Below are 27517 nucleotides of genomic sequence, written 5' to 3'. Positions count from 1 at the left end.
CACACACACACGCACGCACACACGCACACACACACACACACACACACGCACACATGGACACACATACACATACACACAGACCTCATTCTGTCAGTAAGGACAGACCCCACTCTCCTACTGTTGCAGCCAGTTGGTGCTGTCATTGTGTATGTACTGTAAGCCTGTGTGTGATGTGTGACTGCATTTATAAAGACTTACAGGTGAGACAAGGAGACCACATCACTGAAGATACCCTCCTGCAGCTCAGAGATGTCGTTGCCATGGAGAGAGCTGGAAGACAGATACACTTACGGGTCAGAAAAGGTTATAAATAGTTAAACTGAAAACTCAGTGACCACAGTGACTCTGACAGCAACTCTCATTCACCTCAACAACAGAGGGACATTTAAAGTCCTAAAACAGATGATGGCTTATTATAAAGCGAAGAAGTTACAGTGATGTGGTTTGGCATGTCGCAAGTATGATGCTGTGTGTGTATGTGCGTGAGCACGTGTGTGTGTGTGTGTGCTCACAGCAGTCTAAGCGAGCGCAAGCCACCCAGTGCCAGAGGAGGGATACAGCGCAGTTCATTGTAACTGAGGATCCTGGAAGAGAAGAAAAGATCAAATTAAATGCAGCAGAACCAAAGATGGTGTGTGTTTTACTCCACAATGCAACCCACACAGCAGCAGTTGGTAAAGTCTGACTGCTCTTGCAGTGGAAGAGGCTCCAGCCCCCTGTGACCTTGAACTGGATAAGCAGTTAAGAAATTGCATGAATGCATGGATATAAATTGCTGCAGCACTGGAAGTTGAACGAGAGTGAAATTGAAGATTCACAGACAGGTCAGACAGACCTACATTCCTATCCTCACCTATGGCCATGATCTGTGGGTAATGGACTAAGAAAGAATAAAATTGCAGACACAAGTGGGAGAAATTAGCTTCCTCCACAGGGTGTCTAAAGCCACTGCTCCTGCAAATCAACATGTTTAAGTAGTTTAAGTAGTTCTGGCGTGTGACTAGGATGCTGGGGCTCCTCAGTAGCCTGTCGGTAAAGCCCTGGGGCAGGCCAAGGACGTGGTAAAGAGATCTTGTCTCTCTGCTAGTTTGTGAACGTAGTGGTTTCATTCTGAAAGAGCTGAGGGCAGTGGTAGAGGAGGCCTGGGCATCTCTGCTTAGACTGCTGCCCTGTGACCCAAATAAGTAGTAGAAAATGGATGGATGAATGGATGGACAGTGACAGTTTGGCTGAAGATTTGGAGTCTGAACCCTCTAGCCTCAACTAGAGACGAAGAGTGGAAAACAGAGGTCTGGGAAGATTGCTTGTTTTGAACTCCTTTTAACTTTTCAAACTTTTCACATCCACCCAATGTTGACTCCTGTGAGTCTACTTGAGGTGCTTTATGAGATGTAACACATTTCTATCTACCTTTATTCTGTTTGGGACCTTTAAACAGACTTTAAGGCCTAAAATCGGTTTGCTTTCAAAAAAACCCCAAAACAAAAATCATTTCATTGAACTTCTGGCCACATCCTTGAAACATGGTGTGGAAATTCAGTGACTACATCTTTTTTCGATGGCCTCCAAGACTCTTTCTCTGGCCACAATTTTCTCTTAGGTTAAGATTTCCACTTTGTACACAAGCAGAGTAAAAATGTGCTGACAACTGCCATGTCTGGTTTTTACAACCCAATGACCTTTCCTCAGGGGTGAAATAAATATTTTTAGCACCATTAGTTGGTCGACTTTAGGTTTTTCATGATTTGGGAAGAAATGAACATTTGAAAACAAGCATTTTCATTTTAACACAAGAAGCACTACAAACAATATCATTACATTTCATGTGTTGCAAACCAGAAGAACGTTTTGTTTTTAGAGTTCACAATATTACTCTTGTTTTGCTTTGTGTGAAGCAAAGGCTCCAGTGTTGTGGCAGCCTGGGGCATTCTAGCTTTTAAAAATCTGTCTCTCCAAACGCACCACATTTTAAAGGGGTTACATCTTAAAAAAAAATAAAATAAAAGCAACATGGTAATCTCACAAACCCACTTTTCTTTCACAATTGAGCACAGAAATCCTATCAAAGGTTTAAAACGAGAAAATGTACCATTTTAAGAAAAATATCAGCTCATTTAGAATTTGATGTCCACAAAAACATTTCAGAAAAGATGGTGGCAACATAAGGTTGGAAACACAAGTGGTACTAAAAAGAGAAACAGATGGATTTTCCAACTAACTGGATTAACTGGTAACATGACTGGATATCAAAGTATTTCAAATTATCAGAAATTTCTGTTTCTGACAATTTCACAATAATGTTCTTCAATGTAAATTTGCAAAGACTTTGAATATCACATCGCCTTCAGTACATAATAATTTCAAAAGATTTGGAAAATCTGGAGAAATCTTTGTGTGCATGTGACAAGGCTGAAAAATGAATTAATTGGATGCTTGGGACACTACACTAGAAACAGGCTTAATTCTGTCATCACTGCTGGGCTTGGTCAGTGAACACAGTTTTCTTTGCATGAAGGATAAAGGTCTATAATGTCAAGGAGAAGATGTGATGTGGTAGAGATGTGGTATGATCCACAATCACCACTTTGTTCTCTGGACCAAAGATCATTTAAAATGAACTAAGGAAAAAAACTGTTCCGTGGTCAGAAAAATCTAAATTTTGAATTCTTCTAAAATAAATTTGGGTGCTGTGACTAAAAAGAAGAACTATGTCTTGTCATCAGCAAACAGTTACAGGTCTGCGTCTCTGACAGTATACAGGCGCATTAGTACCTATGGAACTGGCTGCTTGGACATGAGGAAAGGCACCATCAATACAGAAAGATACTTTGCCTCAGTTTTTTGAGTTTGTTTTTTATTCCAGTGAACTATCAGCATTAAAGTTGGATTCTGGGTTTAAATTCAGACTCCTGAGTGCATTTGGGTCCACTTCCTGCTTCCCCGACAGCTGACCTTTGACAACCATGGCTTCATAGTAGAAATGCCTGAGTGCTGAACTGGCAGTCCACATGTTTAACAAAGGGAAAAGACATTTGGAGCATCATGAAACCCAATATGACAGTGATCACAGCTACAAAAATGGCAACTTTCCCAGAAGTCCAGCAGCTGCTCTCCTCAGTTTCCACATGTTTACAGACAGACCGGACGCTGCACAGTAATAAACAGATTTATTGCTGCCATCAAATTTACAATAAGCTAATATTTTTCTCAAAGTGATTCATTTTTTCAGCATTTTGTTTTGTAACAGAAGTGATTTAGTGAACTGACATCTTTCTGATGCCCATTGTGTGTGTGCTGATTTGTCTTGTAACACTTGACCAAGAACAGTTGTGTGTATGAACTCACAGTGTGGTGAGCTGGCTCATGTTGGAGAAGGAATCATCAGACAGGGAGTTGATTTTATTGTTGCTCAGATCACTGGAAAGGCAAAGGTCAGTTTCAGTCAGTATACACACAGAGTACTGCAGAGGTCCCACTGCACAACACATACAGGCGCAAACACACTAGCACACGTACTGTAACATAGTAACACACAAAACTAAAATGCTGCTCATTATTAAAGTGAACCGATCACATCATCCTCAGCTGTGTGCGTGTTTTACTGAATTCACTACACAGTCTACAGCGCCCCCTGCTGGATGACTATACAAATAGAAGATGCTGAGCACAGTTTGCAGCTTTTTTGTAACAACTGTACAAGTGTTCAAACATACAAAATGTGCAACCTTATTCTCAAATTTCCTTTGAAGGTTTTGATATTACTGTAACATGTTCTTCATAAAACTGTAAAAACTATTTAATTCATATTTGGTTCTGCTCTGCAACCAGTGTTACTTTTGCTTCTTCTTTTTGGCTTCTGATTTCAGCTGCATTTCTAGCAGTGTGTGACTGTCAGGATCATTTAGTTACCATGGTCTAAAATGTGCCTCAGTCTGTGTGTTGAGAATCTTTGACCGTCCTTTGTTTTTAAAAATGAGGTACGAGTCTTCGGCTGTTCACTGGTCACTATCTAAACCTCAGTGCTTCGCCTAGAATGTAATGTTCCACAGCAAAGAAGAAAATAGCAAGAGTTTGTGCGTCAGCATGACTGTATATTACTGCATTAACCTCTTCACTGTAGTAGATGTTTTCATTGGTGGAAGAGAAGAAAAGTGCTTTCACTACCAACATGAGAGGCTGTAAGCATGTGTGATAGCAGATGTAGCTGTAGGTAAACTGAGTGTGAGGAGGCACGTGAGGATGAATGAAGGATTCAATCAAGTGTTTCTTACACAAGCTGCAGGTATTTAAAAGCAGGTAACTCTTTGGGAACGCTGGTGAACTGATTACCATCCAGATACCTGAGGGGACAAAACACAAAGATCTGTTGTGCATTTCTACAGAACAATAATAATGCACAGAGATTATCAAACAAATTCTAAGATAAGGTTCTAAGTTAAGGATGTCAAACTCACAGGCACACTTCGATCTTCAGTGAGCCAGACCAAAGAAGCTCGCTTAACTATGCATTAACGACCCTTTGTAAAAAACAGACATTTCTATTCTAGACTGAGAAAACAGGATGTTTTCTAATGGTTTATTTATTGATTACTTAAATAATTTGATGTAGTATGTATTGGCATGTGTGAGGTTTTTATCAGTAGGAACAGCTGTAAAACAGGTTTTGAAAATTCCAAAGTTTACGTCCTCCTTCACAGTTTCCAATGTCATCCAGTGGACTGGAGTCTTTGCCGGGCCACTTCTGGCCTCTGAGCCTTGTGTTTGACAACCTTCTTTTGGTTGGTAGATGTAAACAGTAAAAGGGAATAAGGTCAAATAAAGTCAAGGCTAAATAAAACTTTTGTTTAGGAGCCCTCACATACTTCAACATCTGCAAAAAAGCCTGTTTGGTAAATAACATCCATGCAAATACGTGAATAATTCTGACATAATTACAAAGTCACAAGGTTCCTGATTTTTTTCTGGCTCAATGAATTTAGTTAATTTCAGGGAGACACTTAATAATAAGAAAACCACAATTGCTATAAAAAGCCTGGTTACTACAAAAAAAACAGTGATACCACAGATAATTCACATAAATGTTTTGTATATGCTTGTTTTACACTATAAATCTGTGACTCTATTAAGTAGAATCAATTACGTCTCCAATTTATCTGCACTGAAAAAAATGAAGCTCATTTCCTTTGTTTAAACTTGAACGAGCCAGTTTAGGGCCAACACAGAAGCTGGCAAGACTGCATTATTTACTATGGCTGTTTTTAATTATTCTATATTTTATTTAATATAGAATTGCGATGCATGCCAATTTTAGTGAGTTTTGCAGTTTAAATGTTCAAAGCAAATTAAGAAATAACATTTTTTGTCTTGGCCGTGCAGTCAGACTCACAGTTCAGTGACGTTGCGGGGCAGTCCTCTAGGCAGAGCCTGCAGATGTTTGTTGCTGCAGCGCACAACTGTGTCCATACAGGTGCACTGGCTGGGACACTGAGGCCCCGGACCACAGCTGCTGTCCTCGAGCACAGCGCCTGAACAGACGGGGGGGGGGGGCAAATTTCACTTAACAAACAACAACCTTTCAATGGCAGTGCTTCTCAGAAAAAAATTGCAAGGCGTGATAACTTTGCTGTCATGCATTTTTAGGCGATGCTTGTTACATTTATTAGATTTCTGCTTATAGATAAAATGCCAATCATACCATCCTCACAACGGAAATCAGGCACAGCTACATCCTGCAGTGGGATTTCTCGAAGAAAAGCGGGCCCCTGACAGCGAGGATTCCCTGTCACGATTCGCCGACTTCTAAGCCACGCCCCAAACCAGGACAGACGGCAGTCACATTTAAAAGGATTGGCCAGAAGGTTTCTGATGGGCAAGCCGACATGGTAGGTAGGTAAGATAAATGGAAACAAACAGAGAGTGTGTCTGCACGTATTTGTGGGTGTGTCACTAACAGTGTGGACAGGTTGGGCAGTGTGTCGAAGGCTCCAGGGAGGATGGTGCTCAGCTGGTTATCATACAGTGAGAGCAGCCTGACGTTGGTCAGCCCGGTGAAGCTCCCGTTATGGATACAGCTAATCTTATTATTCCTGAGCATCCTACACAGCGAGAGAGACATTTTAGGACAGACATGTTTTATGCAAAGTTCCCTCAAATATGATATTTCATATTCATAAGATAAATAAAATGAGCTTTGGCTTTCATCCTTTAGTTTTATCTTCAGCAAAGTAAATGCAGCTCCTTTGGGTTAAGATCAACTCAGCCGCTTCTTCTTGCTTTTCATGTTTCTGTTCTTAACTTTTTCCCCCTTCAGTGCACCAAGCTGTTGATTTGGCCACTCATAAATTTCTTCTGTCCCTCCGATGTTTCTGGCTTGTTTTTAAAGCCTGAAGATGGCCCATTTCACTGCGACTGAAATCACTGTTGCGCTCAGATTGTGAGTTCACAGCAACAGTGATTGCCAGACTTTGAATTTCATGCTCAATTCACGGAGAAATAACAAAAGCTAAAGACTACACCTGTCTGTGAAACAGTCTTTTCTTTAATTGTCCAGCTATGTTTGAGTCCCTGAAAATAGGACTGCACAGTAGAGTTGTTGTTATTCTCAAAGGTGATGCAACTTTCTGAACTGTTGAACCCCTAAAAATAAAGCTGAGAGCTTAGTATACACAGTGACCTAATTCTATGTATGTATCAAACTCACAGCATGCGCATGCCCTCCATGCCTTTGAACATGCTCCCTCTCACAGATTCCAGGTGGTTGGCTGTCAGGTGAAGCTCCACCACCGAGGAAGCACCCTCAAATGCGCCGTCCTCAATCTCTGAAATCTTGTTGTTGCTCAGGTTACTGAAGTGAGAAGGATAGCACACAACATAACAGCTGCTTCCTGACAGCTCTTTGCCAGAAACCCAACTGAGCATGATCATTCAGCCTTAAGTTTCACACAACTTTTAGTACCTTTACTACTTTGAAAATGTGTCCAGTGCTTTCACTCTACATGAAGCTGTGCATTTTCTCTAATAATATCCAGTCATGCAAAGTCACTACATACAGTTTTCTCTGAACCCCTTTTCCCACTAAGGTCTTGGAAAATGCCAGAAGATAAGATCTCTTGAAAGTTTCTTTTGAAGATGGAGCAGCCATTCGTCACAGTATTTGTCATTTTTCATGGTGACCTACATTTTCTTAAGCTGTGACAGGCCCTTGAAGGCTCCTGTGGCCTCCAGCACGGAGAGGTCATTGTTGTTGAGACGCCTGTGACAATCATAGAGAGAGATCACAGAGAAGAGGATGGAGGAAAACAACATCACAAGGGGAAGAGTGACTTTGGTATGTGTGCATGTTTCGTGCTGAGTGCTCATCCGTGCAGCAGGAATCCACATACACATGTCAACACGGATATCCAAGTCATAGTTTGGCACAGTGTGTGTGTTTTTATGTTCAGTACAGGGAATGAGCATGTATTTGAATTTGTGTGGGTGTGACTTATGAGGGTAAATAGAGAACAATGAATCCTAAATGATCCCAAACTTAAATGCATGCACTTTAAATATAAGCTTATTCCAGATAAATTATGTGACAGCTGACTAATACAGCGGAAAGACAAATTTCATCATCATCATCATCATCATCAACGTAATGCTCAAAGGGACGGTTGACCCCAAAATCAAAAACCACATGTTTTTCTCCTTGGGAACAAAGTGCTATTTGTCCATCTGGAGTGTTTGAGTTTCCCAGTTATAAAGATTGTCTGTAGTGATATCCACGTCTTTTAAATAGAATGTGACTAGATGACCTTATGGTACAAAAGAAGACATTTGAAAAAAACATCAGCAGCAATATTCATTCATTCAAAAATCATGACCTGGCTGATTAAAAAACATTTTAAAAAAATCATTAAACCATGTTGTATAAAAGCAGGTTCACATAGCAAGTATTTTATTTAAAAAATAACCACGCCCACCAACTATTACTGTATAGGCTTGTTACTGTGGAGATGGAAGCATTCGCCTGTCAGTGGCAGTAGGCTGGTGCACTAACAGGCACTCCCGTCCACACCGTTAATGACAGGGTGTGAACTATAAGGTGAATTAGCTGTGTGCTTCTTTTGGTTGGTGGATGTAAAGAGTAAAAGGGAATAAGGTCAAAAATAAGGTCAAAGGTAAATAATACTTTTGTTTCTAAAAGCCCTCTTGCACTGGAACATTTGCAGCAAAGTCTGTTTGGCATATACAATCCAGGACTGCATGGAATATTATTAACGTGGGTTGTGTGTTTGTGGGCATGGATCTCACAGCTCTTCAGTGGAGGACGGCAGGTGCTCCGGGAACTTAGTGAGGCGGAGGTTGGAGCAGTCGACCACATTGGCTTCACAGCGACATTTAGCGGGACACACTGGCTTACTGTTACACTCGTAGTTTAGACGTCTGTCTTCAGTGCCTGGACCCAAATGTGGAGAGGATAGACAGACAAGTTCTTACTGATACATAGAGGCAATCAGAGACTGATGTATCTAACTACACACATACACAGAATATATATGAATATACAAACACAAAATCACCTGGGATGTGGTACTGCTCCTTGGCTGTCATGAAAAGTAAGCAAACAAAACTGTGTGAACGCTTCAACGGAGCAATAGCCACACACACACATACACACACATACACACGTCACATAATTGACTTGGCTGTAGGTGGCAGCAGGACACTTACAGGAGAAAGGAGGACTGAAACAATGCAAAGCTGCGCTTAGCTTTCCAGGCCTGGCAGTCTTAAACTATCAGATGCAGCAAGTATATCCAGACTTTTCACTCCTCGTCTCAGTTCCATCTTTGTCATCCAGTCACACACCCACACACGCACGCACACACACAGAGGGCACTGACTGACCAGAGCATCTGAACTTGTTGCTCTTGATCTGTGCGATGCGTTTGTTGGCAAGGCGGCGAGGACTGGCACAGCGTGCACCGCTGGTCTCTATGGGGTTTGAACGCAGGAAGTCGGCCAGCCACTTCACATTACAGTCACACACAAAGGGATTCTGGGCCAAGTGTCTGGTGAGAAATTACAAAAGGGAACAACATCAGTCAGATCAGACTGAATAGAGTGTAACAGAACTTGAAATAGCACGCATGTATTTTCTCACAGTGTCTGGATGCTGCGCAGCGAGCTGAAGGTGCCTTTGGCCAAACTCTGGATCTTGTTGTCGTACAGCGACAGAAGAGCCAGGTTCTCCAGATCTTTGAACACGTTGGCTCGGATGCAGTGGATTTTATTTGCATTCAGCAACCTTAAGCAATACAGTAGACACACTTAATTATCATAACAAAATACTCTGAATAAATCATCTAACATGCAGTTCTGTGCAAGTCTTGAGCCACCCTTTTTCTATGTTTTGCCTGATAGTGAGCCTTTTTTCTTTTTACTATTAGGACATGATTTTCACAAACTCTTCATTTGCTGGAGATAGTTTTTCAGGCCAACCACTTCTTCTTTTGTCCTCCACTTGTTCAGTTTCTTCAAGGTTTCAAACAACAAGCTGCACATTATGTTAATATCTGCCAAGTTAACACCTAATAGCTATCTAGGAATCACCTTGTTAGGCCTGCAAAAGATGCCTGTAACAGGCTGCTTGTGGTTGGCTGAGGCTCAGGAGATAGAGCAGGTCGACTAAAAATTGAAAAGTTGCTGCTCCAGTTTGCTTGCCAAAGTATCCTTGGGCAAGATAGACAACCCCCAGGTGTTCCTGATTAGCTCGATGGAGTGTGAATGTTAGATAGCACTTAGAGCTAGAAAAGAAAGTGATTGTTGAATGTGTGTGAACAGGTGATGGAGTTGTATAAGGTGTTTTGAGTGCCTGGGTACAAAAGCCCTATAAATAAATCCATCAATTTACACTTTAGTAACAAAGTGTCTAAAGATACAATTTTAAAACAGGTTACTTTCTAAGTTGTGGTATGTGTAGATGCAACACTGGTTCATCCCTGGAATTAGGTACCTGTTTATGCTTCTATGACTCATAGGTGAGTTTGGGGCTTAGTGGCTTAACAAGACTTTTCTATAGTAGTGTACATAATTATGATGAGCTGATTCATCACCAGCATCTGAATACTTGCAAACGTCTCTTATTTTAAAAACAAAACTGCTGCAATGCTATTTTGTGTTTTATGCCCAGAATTGGAGCCCTGATTTTTCCAAAATAAGAAACCAAACAAGGAGGGAGGTATTTTAAATTACACCAGGAGCCTGATGTATAAAGGATGTGTGCGTAAAACAACCAATAGTACAACCACAGGTAAAACTCCTTAAAACTCCTTTGTTGTTCTTGTGAGTGTCATGGATAAAAATGCACACTTGTACAATTACAAAATGACTAACTGCTATTTTTTCCAAAAATCTACATTGAAGTCTATCCATATGTCTCCAGGATGAGGATTAGTCTGTCCCTAACTTTCAGATTCCTCTCCATTTCCTTTTTGTCACTGGTTCCAGCGGTTTAGAGTTAAACATTACCACAAGGAATCTTCAAATACTTACTAAATTTTAAAAAAATGAAATAATGTTCAGGAAAGACGACAACTGCCAGATTATTCAGTCATCATACTGAGCTCCACCTCTCGACTATTATCAAATGATTCACTTAATCACCTCATTCGTGGTACCTTACCTACTTCATCATAGGTACAGCAGTGTTTTACCAAAGGGGGTATTCAAGTCAGTTATGAGAAGCAGATTTACATACCGGTAATTAACTTGGCAAAAACTAGTTTCCGCATTAGTTTCCATGCAGCTCCTTCTAAAATATTTGCCACCTTGTTTAAAACACAGTCAGTTCAGACAAATATATGCATGTTGTGGTTTGGACTTACAGCAACTCCAGAGACCCCAGACCATCGAACACTCCGCTTGGCAGCTCAGTGATCTTATTGCCATACAGAACTCTGCACACAAACAAAAAAAGTCTTTAACTGTGTTCTGCAATCAAAAGTGCTTCATCAGTCTGTGAACAGTTACTAAGACGCAAAATTTTATAATAATAATTGATTGCATTTATATAGCGCTCTTCAGGGCCCTCAAAGAACTTTACAATTCCACTATTCATTCACTCACTGGTAGAGGCAAGCTACAGTTGCAGCCACAGCTGCCCTGGGGCAGACTGACAGAGGCGAGGCTGCCATCGGCCCCTCTGGCCGTCACCAGTAGGCGGCAGGTGAAGTGTCTTGCCCAAGGACACAACGACCGAGACTCGAACCGGCAACCTTCCGGTTACAAGACGAACTGCCAACTCTTGAGCCACGATCGCCCCAAAATTTGCATCACCAAAACAAAAGTAAGTCTTATTCAGTCCACACAAGCACACGTTCACAGTCCATAAACAGAAGAGAAGACATTTACATCACACTGCTGTCGTGTATAGTATATGCACGCAAACTTATTCACACATACACACACTCAGCAATAATGCTGGCTGACCGCCTGCTGTGATTGTTTGCATGTCCTGATGTTTCCTGAGAATTCTCTGTACAGTGAGCAGGCGCCACTTTTAAATTATTCATACCAACAGATGCTTAAACACATGGACGCAGTGGGCACATATGGAGATATAGCCAATAAAGTGGACAGACACATGTAAACACGTGTTGGTAAAGACACTCTCAACACACCCAACAGTTTACACAATCAGATGCAGAGTGCTTACTCACAGTGAATTGAGAGCTCGGAGGCCTTGGAAAGCATCAGGAGCTATCTCAGATATCTGGTTGTTGCTCAGGTCACTGGGAATGAAAGACAATGAATGCCCAACACTTTTAAATACTTAGTGATTAGATTTATTTTGGGGAGAAAATGAAAAAACTCATGTATACAGATTTTGTTTTGTTGTAAACGCATTTAGCCAAAAGCATCATATGTACATAGCAAATAATTTGTGTTATTTTTTAAAGGATTAAAGGCAAAAAAGTGATGCAGCACTTTAACAGTTCTCTTTTCTGATCTCGAAATGAAAGCAGGTTATATAAAAATCCCCTATAAAAATAAGAAACCTCACTTTCTGAATTGACTGGCTAAGAGCTTCACTTTTTTCATGTCAGAACAGAGGAGCTATTTTTCTGGCCAAGTTGAAGTTTTTATATCTTTGATTCGGTCTGGCATGCCAAACCATAATATGTTAGATTATAAAATCCTTGTTCTGCTGCCACACATCAGTCGTTCAGTTGTCATGATAAATTTTCAGACAAACCACTTAAACCAGCCTGGTAATGTAATCAAACCCCCCTCCCTCCCTCCTGGTGCTCGGGATGGTCTCGCAGTGATGATGGAAGAGGGCAAAGGAGGGGAAAGAGGATAAGATTAAGAGGAAAAGGAAAACCACAGAGAGAAAAAGATGGAGAGAGACAGAATGCCTGAGGAGGGAAATGGGCAAAGGAAGAAGAGGAAGAAGAGAAAAACAGCAACAGTGGAAGTAACAAAAACCGCAAAGACAGAAGAAAGAAAGAAATGTGAAACAGGATAGAAGGTCAAGAAGCCAGGAACATTATTATTGTGGTCAGATTAGCATTTTTTAAACATATACATCACATCACATTGATTTATCATGTAAGGGCCCTAAAAAGCCTCTAATGAGGACTCTGTGTCTTTGCAGGCTGATATAAATCAAATGCTCCTCGATGCTGAAACTCCACTGGGGCTGTATGTTCTGTTGAGCAGGAAAACCACAGCTCAGTGAGCAGTGGAGACAGAAGAAAAGAGAGATCCACTTGGCAAATCAGACTCTAGAACATTAAAATTTTCCCTGAAGCATTGTTCCTCTGGAGGCAGAAAAAATTTAATGGCTTTGGCTGATTTGGAGCTCAGGGGCAGGAATTCTGTAGCCTGCTGCAGTTGGCATAGCTGACTTTAAAAGTACTCTGCACAAAGAAAGGTGGAGCAAAAAAAAGTTAAATGAAGTGGACTAAAATGGGTCATGTGTGTGCAGGTATGGTGCAGGTATGGTTTAGGATATATATGGTTTAGGATATATAGAAAAGGCTTCTTTTGATTGATCCCTTATTGATCCCCTCCGTGATCTTAGTACTTTATTGATTTGTTGTAATAAACATTTAAATTTCAATAGAAAACATTGCTAGTGTTATTTCAATTTGAACTGACACTTGGAAGTGTTTAACTGCAAGTATGACGATATAAAGCTTTGTAGGAGCACTCACATTCGCCTGAGCTTCTTGTAGGATGTGAAGGCGCCTGGGGGAACCGACTTGATGCCATTCTGCTCCAGACGTCTGGGTAGAAAAGCAGAGAGGCTACATTGAAACACTGCACACGAGCAGTGAGGACAATCACATCCTTGAATGGTGGATTGCACATCAGAACATTTGATGTATTGGCAGAGACGTAAAGTACATGTAATGGCCTGTAAAATCTATCTATAAGATTTGTCCAAGTTATCGCCAGCTGTGCTTGTTACGCTACTGCATTCTAGCTACTGGCAGAGGAGCAGCAGAATTGAGAGAGATTGTGGTTAAGCATCCAAAAAACCACTTTTCCATGTTGGATATATTAAAAGTAACCGGAAAGAATGTGATGAAGCAGCAAAATGACATAAGTAACATTTCTTCCTTTACATGGCATAGAGTAAGTACATGTACTGTAGTATTTCTTTCCATCTAATAAACCTGTGGGGACTTTCACTCTCTTTTGGGACCCCTCTGGAGCAGCTTTACATGGTTCACAATTTTGCTTGTAAGAAACCCACTTTATGCTGGTAGGTTTTATCTGAGTTCTGAAAGCAAACTATAAAGCTACAAAATAACAGAATTTGTCATTCTTGTATCATTATATATAATTCTTGTGGGATACTCACATCTCAGTCATACCCTCAGGGAGGTGGGCAGGGATTGCAGTTAGGCCCCTCCCACGGCAGTCCACAATGTTGTTGCTGCAGGAGCACATTGGAGGACAGGACCCAGATGCTAAACTACATGGCTGAACGAAGGCACTGCCACTGTGACCTAAAAACAAGGAAGAAAAAAATTTCTCACACATTGCATCATCATCCACATTTGGATCAAAGCCTCATGTATCGCCGGGCTCTTGTACCTGAGCAGGCAAAGTCACTTTTACGCAGCTCGGCCAGGTTGAGGCCCCTCAGCGTGGGAGGAGAGCTACACTGAGTGTAGAGGCCCAAAGCTGGCCGCTGCCGTAGCCATGGAGACAACCAAGCCAGGTGACAGTCGCAGCGCAGAGAGTTAGAGTGGAGACGGCTGAGGGAAGGAAAATACATTTGAGAAGTAGTGGAGGGGTGGGTAAAACATAAGGTGACAGATACACAGACAGAGATGAAATCTGACTTAACAATGTGGCATTCTGGGTAAAAAAGTTGAAAAAGGTGAGGCACTTACAAGGTGCGGAGCTTTGGCATGTGATTGAAACTGGAGACTGGAATGCTGCTGATGTTGTTGTTGTTCAGTGTGCTAGAAGAAAAAATAGGAGAGAAATTAGCAATGATGAGAAGAAGAGGCAACACTAAATATAACAGCAAGGACAGAAAGGAAGGGTGTGAGAACAAAGAGATGGAACAATAAAAAGCAAGAGAGAGTTGATAGGCACGGAAGCCAGTGGAAAAATGATGGCAGTAGAAAAGATGAAGAGAGCAGAAGAAAACAAAGTTTTTTTAATGAGAGATTAAATTGTTTTCAGAAGAGCATCAAAGAAATTATTTTTCTTAGATTACTCACAGGACTTCTAGAGATCGCAAAGCTCTGAATGCCCCCTCTTCAATACAGCTGATATGGTTTTTATCCAGCTGACTGATAATAAAAAGAACACAAAGCCAATATGATGTAGATTTAGTTAATGGCTCGGTCCAGCCAACCACTCAGTCTTCTAATTACGGACGTGATATTTCTTGACAGTAGCAAATTGCACCGTTATCTCCACTGCACCCATTCCTTTAACACTTTATCTTCACTTACAGGTTTTTAAGGTCTGTTGCGCCTCTGAAAGCTCTCCTCGGAATGGCTTGGATGGCATTTTCACTTAGATCTCTGAAAAACAAAGAAAAGAGGAAATTCATTCTGCTAAGAGATGCAATGATACAACTTGTTGACTCCACATCCAGGAGTTTGCTATAGCACATGGCAATTCTTGCAGATGCTCTACATGGTATTACATTTGACCAAACCAGTCGAGCTGAGCTTTGGATGCTTGCTGTCTGCCTTCACATACAATGGGCTTAAGTGACATCCCACTCTTAATTCATAGAGTTTAATATGTTGTCAGACCACCCTTTGCAGCTAGAATAGCTTTAACGCTTCTGGGGAGGATTTCCACAAGGTTTAGGAGTCTGTTTATGGGAATTTTTGATCATTCTTCCAAAACCACATTTGAGGTCAGACACTGATTGACGGGAAGGCCTGTCTCACAGCCGCCACTCTAACTCCTTCCAAAGGTGTTCTGTCAGGTTGGCGCAGGCCAGTCAAGTTTTTCCACACCAAACTTGCTCATCCATGTCTTTGTGCACATGTGTCCAGGCATGTTGGAACAGTACTGGGCCATCCCCAAACTGTTCTAACAAAGCTGGGAGCATGAAATGGTCAAAAACGTGAATTTGTTTGAGTTCTGAAATTTTTGAAACTATGTGCCTCATCTTCCACTGACCCTGCTCTCTGATCTTCCATGACCTATCACTTTGTGGCTCATTTACTCTCGTTCTCACTCACTTCCACTTTTTTATAATATCACTAACACTTGGCTGTGGAATATTTACTAGAAAGGAAATTCCACAACTGGACTTGTTTCACAGGTGGCATCCTATCACAGTACCACGCTGGAATTAACTGATCTCCTGAGAGCAAACCCAGAAGCGTCTCCATGCCTGGCTGCTTGATTTTGTACACCTGTGGACATGGAAGTGACTGGAACACCTGAATTCAATGATTTGGTGTGATGAGTGAATACTTTTGGCAACACAGTGTATGTTTACATGCATTTAATAAAACATATGGTCTTTTCCTCTTTGATAAACTAAGGAAACACCAGTCCTCTTTATTTTAATATAGTTCCTCTAGAAAAGGTGTCTGAGATGCAGCAGGCAGACTGCTTACAGACCAAGGTCACGGGACTTACTGACTAGCTTTGGTGATAAAAAAATATGAAGTAGAAATGCAATGCCACGATTAGACATCATAGAAACAGACAGGTGAACCACAGCAACGGAGACCAATAAATAATAGCAAAACTCTGTGTGTGTGTGCGTGTGCGTGTGTGTGCGTGCGTGTGTGTGTTAGACAAACCACAGAAGAGGATGTACATCATCTCTGGCTGCCCTACAGGTCCTCAGACACAGTCCATTAATGTCAGGGTCAAACCAGAGGCTGACAGAGGAGGAAACACCCACTTATTGAGAACTAGACAGCCAGTATAGTGCCTTTAAGCAAGAAAGTATATCTTTTAAATCAGATTGAACACAGGAGGAGAGTCAAGTAATTGACAAACCAGCTAACCAAATTAATCTTATACTAATGTACTGTACTTTTAGAACTTCTGTTACTGCATTCACGAACACTGTGCCACACAATACTGTAACCTGCTTGATGCACAGCTATGGCCTAGCTAGACCAGCTCTTTGTAGACATACATAGAGCAGTACATTAGAAAAGTGAAAAACTGATTCTGACACCCCTGAGGCCAGTTGAAAAAGCAGACTTTTTATTGAAGTATAAAGTTCAACTGTGTCTGACACATGAAACCAGCAGTGAAGAAGATGATGGGGGATATACAGAGTAAATGAACAGACTGATGCAGAAAAGGATGATGGATGGACATGTTAAAAGGGGATGGGTGGTGCAGGACACAAGAGTGATTATGGAGAGAAACAAGAACAGAAGTTATAAATGGTAAAATGGCCTGTATTTATATAGCGCTTTACTAGTCCCTAAGGACCCCAAAGCGCTTTACATATCCAGTCACACACACATTGGTGATGGCAAGCTACATTGTAGCCACAGCCACCCTGGGGCGCACTGACAGAGGCGAGGCTGCTGGACACTGGCACCACCGGGCCCTCTGACCACCACCAGTAGGCAATGGGTGAAGTGTCTTGCCCAAGGACACAACAACCGAGACTGTCGGAGCCAGGGCTCGAACCGGCAAACTTCCGATTACAAGGCGAACTCCCAACCTTTGAGCCACGATATGGCTAAATCGAGTTGAGGTAGTTCAGTATGTGATATGACAAACTGGAAGTTTGGGAGATATGAAGAGAAACAGAAATGGGTTAAAAGAAAAAAAGATAGACATGTGAGTCATATAAGTCAGAGGCAGAGAGAGAGAGAGCACACCAATAACAATGGACTGTTATGATGTAGACAGAGAGAGACAGAGGAGGGGAAAGATGAAGTCCAGTTGTTAATACAGTTTTTCTGCTTCATTTCAGAAAGTGCTCAAGGCCAACATGCCACACAGACCCATTATTCCTCTCTGTCGTCTGTTCATATCCAGTAATCTTTATATCCACTCTTTAATACAAGCTGCAGAAAAAACAATATTTTAAGACTTTCAGCTTGTTTTTGAAGAGTTTCCAGATTGAATTGATTCAAACGGATGGAGTTCAACTTATAAAGAACATCTGCAATAATTAATGGAGGTAAATATTTTTTAAGAAAAGACTTTTTGAAAAGAAGATGCCATCAACTGCACAAGTATGACATGCATGCCTTCAACTGGACTTGGAAAGCAGTGGAACAAAGAAAAATAAATGAAAAATAAAATGCTTTTCTAAATACATGATACAAACTTAAACATATGGAAAGTGATCACAGAAAGCACCCTCGTGTTGTGGCTCACACACGCTGGTGCTCACACTCAATAACACAGATGCTTCCTCATCAGGTCATCGAGATTCTGTTGCCAGGACACAAAGAGGCTGAATATGATGTTTACTGGAGGGAAACACAGACTGGTCACAGCTGGATGTGTGAGCGTGTGTGTGTGTGTGTGTGTGTGTGTGTGTGTGTGTGTGTGTGTGTGTGTGTGTGTGTGTGTGTGTGTGTGTGGACAGTAGGCAGTCTCTTAATATTTGCTCTCCGTCTCCTGCTACCTCCTCTATTCATTTTCTGATCCTTTCTTTCATCCGTTGTGTCTCTGGATCTGTCTCTCCTCGCTCCTCCTCATCCTCTTATTGTTCTCCGCTGTCTCCTGTCGTTTCAATATCCTCCTCATCCCTCCATCCCTCCCTTCCTGCTCACAGTGGAGGGTGAGAAAGGTAAACTTTCCCACTCGTTTCCTGCTCGTTGACAACACATCACCTCTCTGTCTATCTGTCTCCTTCAAACATGGGTTAGTTTAAGTCTCGCTTATTGCTACCTTCTTATTCGTCATAGAGTCATTCCATCTATGGAGGTATTTCCTTTTATACATCTGTATAGGATGTACACTTACTTTCATGTTTCTTGGTCTTTTTATTTTGCTGTTATATGCTTTAAAGCAGGGGTCTCAAACTCCAGGCCTCGAGGGCCGGTGTCCTGCAGATTTTAGATCTCACAGTGGGTCAACACACCTGATTCAAATGATTAGTTCATTACCAGGCCTCTGGAGAACTTCAAGACATGTTGAGGAGGTAATTTAGCCATTTAAATCAGCTGTTTTGGATCAAGGACACATCTAAAACCTGCAGGACACCGGCTCTTAAGGCCTGGAGTTCGAGACCCCTGCTTTAAAGCAATGATTTCCCGAAAGACGTCATGCAGCAAAAGAAAGAATTATCCAGTGACAGCTCCAAGTGTCCCTGTTGCAGTTTGATAGTACAAGTCATCAAAACCATCCAGCTATATGTTAAATGAATCAATAACTATGCTTTTCTAGTCCTTCCAAGGGTGCTATGATTTCAGTTTTGTGCTTGGGTCCAAGCAAGACAAGCTGTAACTGTGTCAGCAAGCAGTATGTAGAAGAAACACTCAGAGTACAGCAAAACTATCCAGCAGTTTTTGACTACAATACGAAGCACAAAATAATTAATTTTAAAAAAGGGGGGGTGGGGGATGGGGGGTGGCTTAAGACTTTTGCAGTTTTCTTGGTTTGCAGCAGTTTGTGACAAAACCACAAACTGTGTTGAAGTGATTCATAAACACCAGTTTAATACATTTATTTCTATCCAGCCACTTGCAGAAAAGCTGGAGCTCACCCCAGCTGTCAGTAGGCAAGAGTAGGTTACATCCTGGACTTGTTGCTGGTCCATTACGTGGCTAACAGACAGTCATTAATCCTCACATTCACAATTACAGAGAATTTAGAATCCAAAGATAACCTGGACTGTGGGAGGAAGTGGGAGTAAATGGTAAAATTGCCTGCATTTGTATAGTGCTTTACTAGTCCCTAAGGACCCCAAAGCGCTTTACACAACCAGTCATCCACCCATTCACACACTGGTGATGGCACCCTGGGGCGCACTGACAGAGGTGAGGCTGCCGGACACTGGCGCCACTGGGCCCTCTGACCACCACCAGTAGGCAATGGGTGAAGTGTCTTGCCCAAGGACACAACAACCGAGACTGTCCAAGCCGGGGCTCGAACCGGCAACCTTCCGATTACAAGGCGAACTCCCAACTCTTGAGCCACGATCCCCCGGAGCGGCCAAAGGAAAACCATAAAGGTACAAGGAGAACTGCAAATTCCACACAGAAAGCACCAACCGGCTTGAAACCAGAACCTCACATGTAAAAGAATGATTCATCTTTAGCTCAAAGTGAAGACAACAGCTTATTAATCTAACAGCGCCATCAGATCAGCATGCAATATCAGAAGAAAGTCAAATCCTGGGTATCTGTTCACTAGAAAAAGTTGGATTTGTGCCACTGTCCCTAGCAGCGAGTTAATCTTGCTAACTGGAATACTAGTATGATATATGAGTGAAACTGTAAATGCAGAAAGAGTCCAACATTTAACTTCCCCTGAAAAACAAAACTTCATAACGTACTAATATAGCTCTATTAACTTTGGTCTGAATGTTTTCACTGCATGACAGAAATATCAGGCAATCCCATCTAAAATCACAGAGTTAACAAACTCTGAAGACAGCCTGTTATCTGTAACGAGTAACTGCTTTTTTGACTCATGCACACCTTTTTCGTTTTTTTTCTTTGTTTTGTTAAACTCTGTCCAGACAGGTCAGCAGACAGAGTCAGAGCATCAACATGGTTAATATTTTATTTCTGTAGTCTGGTCCACTCCTCAACCTGACACACACAGACACACATAGGACAAACAACCTCAATAAGTAACTTAATAAATAAGACGATTTAAAGATGGCGCCGGTGAGGTCGGCTGCCGTCACGACTGCTCCGACCACTTTTTCTTTGTCTTTGTTTTTTAAGTTAGTTTTCAGCGTTTCTAAATCGGCAAAATCATCACCATTGGGTACATTAGGTATGACAGTGACACTCTTGTTTCTATTGGTTTACAATGTACTCACAATTCGAAGTTTTTAACTCCGGATCCGAGCTGGCCGAGTGAGATCTTGAGGGAGAACAAAGGGAAGCGGCGGCGGCCTAGAGGGAAGCGAGCCGGCGTCAGGAACAGGCTGAGAGCTCGTGCACACCGCACACCTCTGCCTAGCATCCTGCTCGCCAACGTCCAGTCACTGGAGAACAAGCTTGACGACCTCAGGGCCAGGGTAAAGTTCCAGAGAGACATTCGGGACTGCAATCTCCTCTGCTTCACCAAGACATGGCTGAACCCAGCGGTGCCGGACCACGCCATCCAGCCGGCCGAGTTCTTCTCGGTTCACCGCATGGACAGGACACGGGACTCGGGGAAGTCAAGGGGAGGCGGCGTGTGTTTAATGGTGAACAACAACTGGTGCAACAGTGCGAACATTGTTCCTCTCACACGCTCCTGCACACCAAATCTGGAACTACTGTCCATCATGTGTCGTCCTTTTTATCTACCTCGGGAATTTACATCGGTCATTATAATTCCACCACAAGCGGACACGGTCACCGCCTTATGCGAGCTGCATGAGGCACTCACACAGCACCAGACACAACACCGGGACGCTGCGCTTATTGTGACGGGGGACTTTAATAGCGCCAACCTCAAACGCGCAGCGCCGAACTTTTATCAACACATCTCCTGCCCCACCAGAGGTGAAAGGACACTGGACCACTGCTACACTACAGTCAAGGACGGCTACAAGGCACAATCCCGCCCTCCTTTTGGCAAATCTGATCACGCCGCCATCTTCCTCATCCCAAAATACAAACAAAGGCTGAAACAGGAAGTTCCGGTTCAGAGGAAGGTCGCGCGCTGGACGGATCAATCGGTAGCCGCGTTACAGGACGCACTCGATGACGCAGACTGGGGCATGTTCAGAAACAGCTCCGATGATGATGTCAACGTGTTTACAGAAGCGGTTGTGGGATTCATCTGGAAACTAGCGGATGATACCGTGGAGACAAAGACTATCACAACGTTTCCCAACCAGAAGCCGTGGGTGGATAAAACCATCCGCGACGCTCTGAGATCCCGCACCGCTGCCTACAACACGGGACTCATGACGGGGGACATGGACCCGTACAAAGCCGCGTCATATAACGTGCGGAGGGCGGTGAAAGAGGCGAAGCAGCGCTACGGGAGGAAACTAGAGTCACAACTCCAACAGAGTGACTCTAGGAGCCTGTGGCGGGGACTAAGGACAATAACGGACTATAAAGCACCAACAACCGGTATGACGAACGCGGCTGTGACTCTGGCAGACGAGCTGAACACTTTCTATGCTCGCTTCGAGGCTGCAGCTAAGGTCTCCAACAATGCTAGTGTTAGCGGCGCTAACGGCTGCAGACAGGAAGATACTGCCAGCACCGGAAACGTGCTCGTCATCTCCGAGCATGAAGTAAGGAGAGCCTTCAAGAGAGTGAACACCAGGAAAGCAGCAGGACCAGACAGCATCCCAGGTCGTATCCTAAGAGACTGCGCATACCAGCTAGCTCCTGTGTTCACTGAGATATTCAACATCTCTCTATCTCAGTCGGTGATCCCCACATGCTTCAAAGAGTCCATCATTGTTCCTGTCCCGAAGAAACCCCACCCTGCTTCTCTCAATGACTATCGCCCTGTAGCCCTCACCTCAGTAGTGATGAAGTGCTTTGAACGCCTGGTCAGAGACTTCATCATTTCTTCACTACCAGACACACTGGACCCACTACAGTTTGCTTACCGTCCAAATCGTTCCACAGACGATGCCATCTCTCATCTCCTCCACACCTCACTTACTCACTTGGACACTAGAAGGGGGAATTATGTTAAAATGCTCTTCATAGACTACAGCTCTGCATTTAACACCATAATTCCCTCCACACTCACCACCAAGCTGGAGCATCTGGGACTCAGCTCATCTATGTGTCAGTGAATCTCCAACTTCCTAACTGGCAGACCACAGGCAGTAAGGATGGGCGGACATGTCTCAGCCTCCACCACTCTCAGCACTGGAGCCCCCCAGGGGTGTGTTCTGAGCCCCCTGCTGTTCTCTTTGTACACATATGACTGTGTGGCCACTACCAGCTCCACCACCATCATCAAGTTTGCTGACGACACCGTCGTGGTGGGCCTGATCTCTGATAACAACGAGACGGCCTACCTGAAGGAGATTTGGAATCTGGAGAACTGGTGCCAGAGGAACAACCTCCTTCTAAACGTCAGTAAGACAAAGGAGCTGATAGTGGACTTCAGCACTAAGCAGGAGAGGAACTACCAGACTCCCGTCATCAACGAGTGCCCAGTGGAGAGAGTGGACAGCTTCAAATACCTCGGAGTTCACATCACGCAGGACCTGTCATGGTCCTGTCACATTGATATTAAGTTAGACTCTTTTTCTCCAATTGATCTTTCTGAGTTAACTTCAATAATTACTTCCTCCAAACCATCAACGTGTCTTTTAGACCCCATTCCTACAAAACTGCTCAAAGAAGTCCTGCCATTAATTAATTCTTCGATCTTAAATATGATCAACCTATCTCTAATAATCGGCTATGTACCACAGGCCTTCAAGCTGGCTGTAGTTAAACCTTTACTCAAAAAGCCATCTCTAGACCCAGCAGTCTTAGCTAATTATAGGCCAATCTCCAACCTTCCTTTCATATCAAAAATCCTTGAAAGAGTAGTTGTCAAACAGCTAACAGATCATCTGCAGAGGAATGGTTTATTTGAAGAGTTTCAGTCAGGTTTCAGAGCTCAGCACAGCACAGAAACAGCTTTAGTGAAGGTTACAAATGATCTTCTTATGGCCTCTGACAGTGGACTCATCTCTGTGCTTGTCCTGCTAGACCTCAGTGCAGCGTTCGATACTGTTGATCATAATATCCTATTAGAGCGATTAGAACATGCTGTAGGTATTACAAGTACTGCGCTGCAGTGGTTTGTATCATATCTATCTAATAGACTCCAATTCGTGCATGTAAATGGAGAGTCCTCTTCACACACTGAGGTTAATTATGGAGTTCCACAGGGTTCAGTGCTAGGACCAATTCTGTTTACATTATACATGCTTCCCTTAGGCAGTATCATTAGAAGACATAGCATACATTTTCACTGCTATGCAGATGACACCCAGCTCTATCTGTCCATGAAGCCAGATAACACACACCAATTAGTTAAACTGCAGGAATGTCTTAAAGACATAAAGACCTGGATGGCCGCTAACTTTCTGCTTCTTAATTCAGATAAAACTGAGGTTATTGTACTCGGCCCTGAAAATCTTAGAAATATGGTATCTAATCAGATTCTTACTCTGGATGGCATTACCTTGGCCTCCAGTAACGCGGTGAGGAACCTTGGAGTCATTTTTGACCAGGACATGTCCTTCAACGCACATATTAAACAAATATGTAAGACTGCTTTCTTCCATTTGCGCAACATCTCTAAAATTAGAAATATCCTGTCTCAGAGTGACGCTGAAAAACTAGTTCATGCATTTATTACTTCCAGGCTGGACTACTGTAATTCATTATTATCAGGATGTCCAAAAAACTCACTGAAAAGCCTTCAGCTGATCCAAAATGCTGCAGCAAGAGTCCTGACAGGGACTAGAAAGAGAGAGCATATTTCTCCTGTTTTGGCTTCCCTTCATTGGCTTCCTGTTAAATCCAGAATTGAATTCAAAATCCTGCTCCTCACATACAAGGTCTTAAATAATCAGGCCCCATCTTATCTTAATGACCTTGTAGTACCATATCACCCTATTAGAGCGCTCCGCTCTCGCTCTGCAGGCCTACTTGTTGTTCCTAGAGTATTTAAAAGTAGAATGGGAGGGAGAGCCTTCAGTTTTCAGGCCCCTCTTCTGTGGAACCAGCTTCCAGTTTGGATTCGGGAGACAGACACTATCTCTACTTTTAAGATTAGGCTTAAAACTTTCCTTTTTTCTAAAGCATATAGTTAGGGCTGGACCAGGTGACCCTGAATCCTCCCTTTGTTATGCTGCAATAGATGTAGGCTGCCGGGGGATTCCCATGATGCATTGAGTTTTTCCTTTCCAGTCACCTTTCTCACTCACTATGTATTAATAGACCTCTCTGCATTGAATCATATCTGTTATTAACCTCTGTCTCTCTTCCACAGCATGTCTTTATCCTGTCTTCCTTCTCTCACCCCAACCGGTCGCAGCAGATGGCCGCCCCTCCCTGAGCCTGGTTCTGCCGGAGGTTTCTTCCTGTTAAAAGGGAGTTTTTCCTTCCCACTGTCGCCAAAGTGCTTGCTCATAGGGGGTCATATGATTGTTGGGTTTTTCTCTGTATCTATGAAGCGCCTTGAGGCGACTTTTGTTGTGATTTGGCGCTATATAAATAAAATTTCAACACCGTGGTGAAAAAGGCCCGTCAGCGTCTCTACCACCTCAGACGCTTGAGAGACTTCCAACTGCCCTCCAAGGTGCTCAGGAACTTTTACTCCTGCATCATAGAGAGCATCCTGGCGGGAAACATCTTAACCTGGTTCGGGAACAGCACCATGCAGGACAGACGAGCTCTACAGAGGGTTGTGCGGTCAGCTGAGCGCACCATCCGCTCCGAGCTCCATGACCTGCACTCAATCTACAGCAGGTGGTGCTGGACCAAGGCCAGGAAGATCGTGAAGGACCTCAGCCATCCCAACAACAGACTGTTCTCTCTGTTGAGGTCAGGAAAGCGATTCCGCTCCCTGAAGACCAACACAGAGAGACTGAGGAGGAGCTTCTTCCCGCAGGCGATACGGTCTCTCAATCACACCACCACACAGTACTGACCCACACATACAGTTCTTACACACACACTGGACTTTCTGGACATTGTTTCACTTCATTACTTAAATCACGCTGCTGTTATTGTGTATATGCTGCTGTTATTGTGTATATATTAATTTATATTTCTTCACACATTCTTATATAGTTCTATATTGTGTATTTTGTTGTACAGTTATTTTATTTTCAACTTTAATTTATATATTTTATCTTATTCTCCCAGTTAAATTTACCCTTCATTCTAATTTGCGTTGTACAGTTATTTCATTTTTAACCTTAATTTATATTTTATTCCTTCCTAGTTAAATTTACCCTTTTTAATTTTTCATATTTATTTCCTTTCTTATTCATAGCCTTTTCCTTTTTTGTTTTCTTTAGGTCACGAGCAGTTGTCCAAGCATTTCACTACATATCGTACTGTGTATGACTGTGTACGTGACAAATAAAATTTGAATTTGAATTTGAATTTAAGTTAAGAGAAGTGTTTACTGGAAGAAAGACAATTCACGAAAAAGGAATGACGTTGAAGAGGAGAACCAGTGGATTAAGAATAGAAAAGAAAGTTCAACCAGATGTATTACAGGCTAATGTGGTCAACCAGAAGAACGGATATGGAATAGATAACCCTAAAATGACCTGCATACCTACACACATTAAATAACACTGGGAATCTCCCACTCTGTGTTAAATGCACATTCAACCACACATGCACACAAGCTAACACTGAAGAATGAACCAACATGTCTGAAAATGTCACACCAGTGGAAGCTGATCCAAAGATCACACGCATATTTTGACATATTCCTCCACACCCAACCACCCACAGACATACCCTGTGAATAAACTCTCTTAATTGTGATACATATCCATCCCAAGGGATTTGCAGAGGAAGATGAAGGATAAGAGACAAAGAGAAATTTATCCGAGAAGAAGAAGAAGAATAAATCAAAATAAATAGAACAACTGTACAAGACAAGATTTTTTGAGTATTGGTTACTAAACCACTGTAACAAGTCAGTTTGTAAAGTTTCTTCCCTCCTGGTTCCCCAGTTAACTGTAGGTGGTGTTATTTCAGAGTGGAAGCATTTATTAACCACAGCAGCATTAAGAGGTAAAGTTGCAAATATGCCGAGTGCATACACATTGCTAACATACGTGTAATATATAGTAGCAATAGTATTTAGTGCAACAACATTTACATCTATTCATTCATTAAACTGATTAATGGAAAATATTGGTGGAGATCTTTGTAATGATTTAGTATCTAATCATATTTATAAGCTTATGGAGGTCTTTGATATTTGCCAGTGTGGCCTGCTGTTGGCAGGTGGTTGGTCTGCTGCTTCTGAACCGGCGGAGAGTCTGACTTCTGTTTAATGAGTAAACATGGCTTTTCTCCAGAGATGCAGTTTTTTTTTAATTGTGTTTGGGGTTGAGAAGTTAGACTAACAAAACCCTTACAGGATGCCGTCATGCATTTTTTTTTAGCGAGTTTAATGTTTGCACTTGATGGCGATGCCTGCTCTGTTAGCACATTGTGGCTTTAATAAGCCAGTGGACAAACTGGTGCCCCTCTGAAGTCACATTGAAGTTCAGGGTTGTTAAAATGAGGACTCTGGACCAAAAGTTGCCTTTGGTCAACTTTTGCATGGACTGCTGTTTATTTTCTTCATACACTTTAAGTCACTTTATTGCCACCTAATGCAAACCAATATGAAACACCAAGCCACCACTATGAAGTGACACAATTACAAATTAGGTGTTTAAGTGAGCAGTTTTCTTTTTTGCACCTTAGTCATATGTTAGTTTAGCTGGTATTCAATTAGTTCAGCTTTATTTATACAGCACCAAATCACAACAACATTCGTCTTAATGCACTTTATATTGTAAGGTTAAGACCCTACAATAATACAAAGAAAACAGGCTAAATGATGATCTTCTAAATTTGTGAGATGCCATTTCCTCTCCAGTTTACGAGTTATCTGCTTTAAGGTGCACATTTGAGAGTTACACCAGGGAGTGAAGTACTTCTGATTCAAGGTTTTCCTTTTTCAAAGGAGCTACAGTATATAGACAGGGGTGCACATAAGTGTTCCGCAGGTGTGGATGCGCTGTCAAAATAAAAGGCGCACCAGATAAGAAGTTGCAACGCACGTTTGCGTACATAAGATTTTCTTGAGGGATTTTCACAGCACATTCTGCACCACATCTTTGTGCGTTTATCATTTGTTTGAAGCCAGCTCACCTCCTGCAATCACTTTT

At 42.4% G+C, this 27517-nt stretch overlaps 1 protein-coding gene across 2 annotated transcripts in view; it reads right to left on the bottom strand.

The window, feature by feature from the left end:
* The window catches only part of slit1b (slit homolog 1b (Drosophila)), a 79642-nt gene that overhangs the window by 15591 nt on the left and 36534 nt on the right, over nucleotides 1-27517 (bottom strand). Inside the window, exons 1-22 of one of the 2 annotated variants that reach the window (XM_026171940.1) lie at nucleotides 15652-15753; nucleotides 14967-15038; nucleotides 14730-14801; nucleotides 14394-14465; nucleotides 14092-14255; nucleotides 13856-14003; nucleotides 13203-13274; nucleotides 11703-11774; nucleotides 10869-10940; nucleotides 9146-9289; nucleotides 8890-9053; nucleotides 8562-8585; nucleotides 8293-8437; nucleotides 7178-7252; nucleotides 6701-6844; nucleotides 5952-6095; nucleotides 5696-5862; nucleotides 5387-5525; nucleotides 4272-4340; nucleotides 3346-3417; nucleotides 513-584; nucleotides 199-270 (exon numbers count right to left, since the gene is read on the bottom strand). In XM_026171940.1, coding sequence (XP_026027725.1) covers nucleotides 199-270; nucleotides 513-584; nucleotides 3346-3417; nucleotides 4272-4340; nucleotides 5387-5525; nucleotides 5696-5862; nucleotides 5952-6095; nucleotides 6701-6844; nucleotides 7178-7252; nucleotides 8293-8437; nucleotides 8562-8585; nucleotides 8890-9053; nucleotides 9146-9289; nucleotides 10869-10940; nucleotides 11703-11774; nucleotides 13203-13274; nucleotides 13856-14003; nucleotides 14092-14255; nucleotides 14394-14465; nucleotides 14730-14801; nucleotides 14967-15038; nucleotides 15652-15671 — 2195 coding nt within the window. In that variant the 5' untranslated portion in view covers nucleotides 15672-15753. Of the gene's footprint in view, nucleotides 1-198; nucleotides 271-512; nucleotides 585-3345; nucleotides 3418-4271; nucleotides 4341-5386; nucleotides 5526-5695; nucleotides 5863-5951; nucleotides 6096-6700; nucleotides 6845-7177; nucleotides 7253-8292; nucleotides 8438-8561; nucleotides 8586-8889; nucleotides 9054-9145; nucleotides 9290-10868; nucleotides 10941-11702; nucleotides 11775-13202; nucleotides 13275-13855; nucleotides 14004-14091; nucleotides 14256-14393; nucleotides 14466-14729; nucleotides 14802-14966; nucleotides 15039-15651; nucleotides 15754-27517 lie in introns of those variants that run through there. The other variant, XM_026171939.1, reaches the window with a different exon arrangement.

This window comes from Astatotilapia calliptera, chromosome 6, assembly GCF_900246225.1.
Source record: "Astatotilapia calliptera chromosome 6, fAstCal1.2, whole genome shotgun sequence".
Taxonomy (NCBI): Eukaryota; Metazoa; Chordata; class Actinopteri; order Cichliformes; family Cichlidae; genus Astatotilapia; species Astatotilapia calliptera.
The sequence above is the reverse complement of the archived record's forward strand: the minus strand, read 5'-3'. Positions and strand labels throughout refer to the sequence as shown.